This window comes from Cyprinodon variegatus, unplaced genomic scaffold (assembly GCF_000732505.1).
Source record: "Cyprinodon variegatus isolate N-32 unplaced genomic scaffold, C_variegatus-1.0 Scaffold18, whole genome shotgun sequence".
Taxonomy (NCBI): Eukaryota; Metazoa; Chordata; class Actinopteri; order Cyprinodontiformes; family Cyprinodontidae; genus Cyprinodon; species Cyprinodon variegatus.
This window is the reverse complement of record NW_015150471.1, coordinates 1,735,816-1,742,079: the sequence shown is the minus strand read 5'-3', so window position 1 is coordinate 1,742,079 and position 6,264 is coordinate 1,735,816. Positions and strand designations below refer to the sequence as shown.

The following is a 6,264-nucleotide window of genomic DNA, read 5'->3' as shown; positions in this document are numbered from 1 at the left end:
ACAGACCTGCAAAAGACTTTCTTGCTCTTGTGCAAAATGCTATGTGTGAGGTGAAACTGCCAATGCACATTATTCTGAACACACACAAAAATTAGAGTGACTTCCACGGTGGCAACACCATGACGTGGGAATACTTTACTTGCTGGGACTAAGGAGGCTGCCAATGAGAAAATGGATGGAGCTCAGTTTAAAACAAAAATAGAAAACTGTTTAGAGGCTGCAGATTATACTTTTCCGAAAATTTTTCCATTAGCTTCTGGCTGGAGAACAATTTGAAAACTACATACAACACTACAAAATATATAAAGAAATGTCAAATTCTTTATTAGCTTGGCAATATAACTTTACTAGCATTAGCTTTGTATTATATTCTACTAATAGAAAACTATCCAGTACATTGTTGATGATAATAACAAAACTAAAGAAATCAAACTTCTCAAATGTATGAAAAGTGGGAGGGCAGAGCTTTTTTGTCAGTGCCATGCACAAGGCAACGTCTACATGTAGACATGCTCTAATTTTTTGTACCTGTAGTGTTAAACATCAGTCTCACATTAGAATATCATTTCAAAAGGAAAAAGGTATTTCAGTGCACTGTCAGTCAAGGTGGGATCATCCTGTCTTACATACTTAGACAAAAGAAGAACCTCAAAATTCAGATTTAAATACAAAATAATAAAAATTGTGATTGATCGATTCATCAAAATAAAAAAAAGTTTATAAAAATTATTAAAACATATAAAGTTTACACAACCTCCCGTTGAAGAAAATGATAAATCTACACAAATAACACAAAACTGAAAAATTTTTTATTATTATTAAATAAAAATGTACTAAATTATGTTTAAGTAACGTGAAATACTGATTTTGATTTTTTTATCAATAAAGTAATTCTGAAGAAAAAATGTCCCATGTTAATGCACACAGTGAGCCAGCATACCCGTCAACAGGTACAGAGGTCTTACTGAACATTTCCTGAACATTAAAGAAAACGCCTAATTTCAGTGATTGCCTCAAAGTGTTGCTCAACAAAACTCTTTGCTTGTATTATTTATTAATATGGTAAATGGTAAATGGCATGTACTTATATAGCGCCTTTATTCAAGTTAGGAGACTTGACCAAAGCACTTTACACTACATTCATTCACCCATTCACTCACACACTGATGGTGGCAAGCTACATTGTAGCCACAGCTGGCCTGGGGCTCACTGACAGAAGCGGGGCTGCCGTACACTGGTGTCACCGGGCCCTCTGACCACCATCAGTAGACAATGTAGGTGAAGTGTCTTCCCCAAGGACACAACGACACTGAAAGTCAGAGCCGGGGCTTGAACCGTCAACCCTTCGATTTCAGGGCAAACTCCTACATCCAACGCCACTGTCGCCCCCTATATACATATGTATGTATTTATGTATTTATATATATATACAAAATTATAGTCATGATTTACATTTCTTATTTATTACGGTATTACTTTTAACAATTTCAATTTATTTTACTGGCAGCTGATTTTTTTTTCTGTTTTCCATGGAAGGGTATGTAAACATTCAAGCACAACTGTATTTGTTATCTTAAAAAAAACAAATTTCTTTGTGGATTTTCTTCTTATTTTCTTTCTTGATTTTTTAAGGCACCCCCTTGTCCCCCCTGGACTGTGGCCCTTATTTTAATAACCACTGTTTTAGGGTACCTCTTCCTCTGGGTAAGGTACTGACAACAGTGTATGAATGTGGAGCTGTTTGTAGGTGTGATTGGGTTAACATGTCTGTTTTCTGAAAGGCTTTAAATGGTTGGCATGACTATAGACAGGCTATAGAAGCTCTCCAAATTCACTTATATGTTAGAATGCACCAGTCAAGACCTAAAAGTTGAAATGTAAAGCTGTTCTCCAATAAGCTTTGAGCTTTGACTCTTACCCAATCTTCTCTAGTGAAGATTGGGTATAGATTTCCCTCTCTAGATTGCATAAATAAGGATGAATACAAATTCCTGATACACTTTTTTTGAATTCATGCCTTATTTTGTTTGGGTTTGTCATGCAAAGTTCCTCCAAAAAATAATTCAGGTTATTTGTTAACATACGGAGGTTTTAATGGGGTACAGAAATTTAAGAGGACTGTATTTTAGTGGAGTCTCACTAATGTTGGGGCTAATTCCCTCTAACTTGCTCTTTAATACCTCTTCATAACTTTTAATGATAAATGCTCTTATTTCTTCACCAAACTGTCTAAAATAAATTGTTCAGCCAAAAATAAACTCTATACCAAGCGCTCAGCCATAACTCAGAGAAGTCGCAGATGGAAGAAATCAGTTTATGTTACCCGGTTTGCAAAAGATTTATTCTTTTTGTAGAAAAAGTCAACATCTGTGTTTTATCAATGGCATTCAAATTGTATAAAAGGAGCAATAAAAAGACTTGGGGAAAAAAATCATATGCAAAAGAAGAAACTGACAAATTATTTAAAGAACGCCTGACTTGGAGGCACTTAGGACTTGGCAACACAAGAACACAAAGTTTTTCCAGGTGGTTATAGTCAAGCATCAAAGGCTGTGCTAACAATACTGAAATGAGATGGTATGTTTCCAAACACACAGTTGATATGACATCGAGACACCAAAAGCTTCTGTCTGTCACCGACCCACACTGGGCTCAAGTTTCATTCATATTTAAACAGTCAGAGCAAAAAAAGAGCGGCTGTCAGTCTGAGTGTTTATCAGTAAATTGTCAAAAAGGGCTCATTACGTCAACTATGTACATCAGAAAACAGTAAAACCTTTTCTCAGTCTTTTTTTTCCTTTTCCAAGGGGATAATTGAAAAAAGAAGTCTGAAAAATTAACGTTTCCTTCAGCCAACTTTCCACACAATTAACCAAATATTGTGTCCACGTCCAGCTGATCAAGTTGCTTCCTTTTTTTGTAATTTCCTACAGGGCTGGCCTCCATCATTCAGAGCTGGGCGAAGCAGCCGAGTCAATGTCATCATTTTCCAGGTCGTTGGGCGAAGCCGATTGTCCTCCCTTCACTCTCTTCCACTTCATCCGCCTGTTCTGAAACCAAACTTTAACCTGCATGTAGGAAATATAGGATTATATATAAGTTACAAATACAGGAAGAAAATAAACAAATATTTGGCAAATTTGGAAAATATGTTTTATTTCTTTATTCTTGGGTTAGTGTCTCTCTAATTGGTGTTTAATAGCTCAACATATTCTCATTATCAGTTCGCATGAAATCGTACGAAAAGTTATGCACAGTATTTCGTACGTTTTGGACGTTTTTCCGCGAAAAAACAGATCAGTGCGCATGCGCGTAAAACTGGGAAAAACTGTGCAATAATTACGTCTTGATGTCTCTAACTAGGTTGCCTGCTGTTTTGTATCTTAGGGTTAGGGTCAGGGTTAGGGTTAATTGTATGTTAAATTCTATGTTATTGAATGCTGTGACAAGGATATCTTGTCTTGAGGCAAGACGTAAAAATACGACGAAAAAAACGTCAAAAACCTACGAAATTACTGTGCATAACTTTTCGTACGATTTCGTACGAACTGATAATGAGAATACACTGAATAGCTCCAACACTGATATATAATGATCATCCAACTTTAGGTCTCCTACATGTTCAATTTACATACTGTTAATAAGATTCTAATTCATATAAAAAAAAACATGAACTTTGATATTCTTTTGGTTTTTATTTTATGTTTTTTAAACGCTAAAGGAAAAAGAAAATAGGTAAATAACTAAATAACTGTTGTAAATATTCAATAAATCCTACACTGGAAAAATGTCTTAAATTAAGTGTATTTACCCCTAATTTGAGTAGGTAAAGGAGATAGTTTTCCAATGGGATGAGTGTTTTCACTCTTAGAATAAGATAATTAAATAATATGCACTTGAAATAAGACAATGCAATTGTTTTTTTTTTTTTTTATTTTAAATGTAAATTGTCTCGTTCCATTGGCAAAATGTCTCACTTTCCTCCTCAATTTAAGAAAAAAATGCACTTATTTTAAGAAAAAATAACTTACATTTCTTGCAGTGTAGTGACAGACTTTCCTTACAGATCTACATCACATATTGCTCTTATGGTACAATTTTTGTAACTTCTTCCTTTGTTGAGCTATTCTGTGTGATAAAATTTATGACACACAAAAAACAAAGAATTGACAAGTAATCCCCCACAAATGTGAGAGTGAGGGATAAAAACACAAGGTTTTTTGCACAGTATAACCTGCCAAGACAAAGCTAGCGGTTTTGTCTGAAAAACTCTCAGATTGCAGAGTATCAGATATACTAAAGTGTTTCCGATGCAGGATGTGTGTCTTTCTTGCACTGTGGTGCTCTCTATCACTGCTGGAAAAAAGGATCCATACAATGGTATTTACATTATTTTATTTATTTGATCAATTCTATAAAGTTTATAACAGGTAAAGGTTGTTTTACAGTAGGCCATGTGATGTTATAAAGAGGGATGATCATTGTTCAATTCTAAAAGTGATAGAAGGATCAAGGTAGTGGTTTATTTTCGGGAGTTAAGTACAGGAGAAATACATATTAGCCAATGATACATATTCGAAGAGCCTCTTACTGTAAGTTAAAAACTGTTTAAAACCTAAACTATTTTATGTTAGTAATAAACCCTTTCCAGACAGATGATCTGAAAATATTGCCTGAAAATAAAACCAGGATCTTCTACGTAAGTGCAGGTTGAATAGCTGCAGAGGAATTATTAGACCTATGGTTGAGAGTTCCTTTATTGGACCAAAAATGTAAGTTTGTATCCTGGTTAAATAAATTTCACTGCAGCCATAATTTTAAAGTCACACCAGCTGGCAAACCTAAAGTAAACCTTAGCTCTTCAAAATCTTACATGTTTTTCCTTCTTAGGCAACATTCTACATGTCTATGTCACCTTTAAAGTGAAAAAAAGGTATTTTGATGTTATTTGTAAGCCTACTTTTTAAACTAAATAGTAAAAAAACATTTAAAATCTTGAGAATGTAAAAAAAAAAATGCTAATGCAAAGTTGGCCACAAAATTCTACTGAATCTTAAAGGAATATTAATCTGGAAACTGTCTACATATCATCAAAGGGATTGAAATTTCTTATTGAAACAATAAAGTTGCCTCTCTGAACTGTTGAATTTCTCCCCAGCATTTGTGCAGGTCAAGCGAATGCTTTGGCCAACCTCCGAGAATCTTCCTCTGGGACTCAGCGTCCAGATAAATCTGTTCCCACCTACTGTCGCCTGCTCCATTGTGTCTGCTCTTTCCAACCTATTACTGCAAATTCCCTCAAAATGTCACTAGAAGGCTGTAAGAGCTCTGAGCGAGGACTGCGTGAGCACGATGTTAGTGTGTGGGGATGTGTGTCCTTTAGGGAGTCTGGGATTTATATCAAGCAGCAGACGACAGCGTGTGTGTGGTCACTACGCGGCGGCCTCATTAGGACGAACGCTGGCTCTGACAGGCAGACTTGGGTTTCATCAAGCAGCATCGCCACATGTTTTTGCCCCATTTCAGCGAGTCTTGAGCCGCCTCCCAACAATTACAGCTGCATGTCATTCTGCCCGAACCACAGGCTGAAAAGCACTGTGGAAAAAATGCTCATTGTAATTCAGATGCAGCGACGCTTGTGTGTCAAGATGGCAGCACGACCAAGGGCTGAAAATCTGAACAGGTTATATACACTGGAAAAAATCAAAATCTACATAAGTCATTTTTTCTTAAAATAAGTACATTTTTTCTTGAATTTAGGGGGTAAGTGAGACACTCTGCCAATGGAATAAGACAATTCACATTTGAAATAAGAAAAAACAAATTAATTGTCTTATTTCAAGTGCATATTATCTAATTATCTTATTTTAAGAGTAAATATCCTCATCCCATTGGCAATTAATCTTATTTACCTACTCAAATTAAGGGTAAATACATTTAATTTAAGACATTTTGACTTATTTCTGGATGGTTTTTGCACTGTAAGAGATTAAAAGCAAAACTTAAGTTATGAATCTGTTTAATTGGCTCCAATGTTTGTTTGTTTTTTGGTTTTCTTTTACCACCAATACTTAAGGTTGAGTTAGTGTGCAGGGCAGGCATGAATAACTTCAAACAAACTTTGGATATGTATGTTTTTTTATTTATTAAGAAAAATAGTACGATTTGTGCTTCCGCGTGAAGGTTTTAACCCTTTAAAGCCTGATCCAAGAATAAAACAAAACAGAAAATTACTTTTTTTGTGTTGAAGTCCTTATTTGGCCT

At 35.2% G+C, this 6,264-nt stretch overlaps 1 protein-coding gene across 1 annotated transcript in view; it reads right to left on the bottom strand.

Moving 5' to 3' along the window:
- Positions 1-2,030: 2,030 nt before the first annotated feature.
- meox1 (mesenchyme homeobox 1) overlaps positions 2,031-6,264 on the bottom strand; it is an 11,167-nt gene continuing 6,933 nt past the window's right edge. Inside the window, exon 2 of the mRNA XM_015387631.1 lies at positions 2,031-3,082. Coding sequence (XP_015243117.1) covers positions 2,946-3,082 — 137 coding nt within the window. The 3' untranslated portion in view covers positions 2,031-2,945. The remainder of the gene's footprint in view (positions 3,083-6,264) is intronic.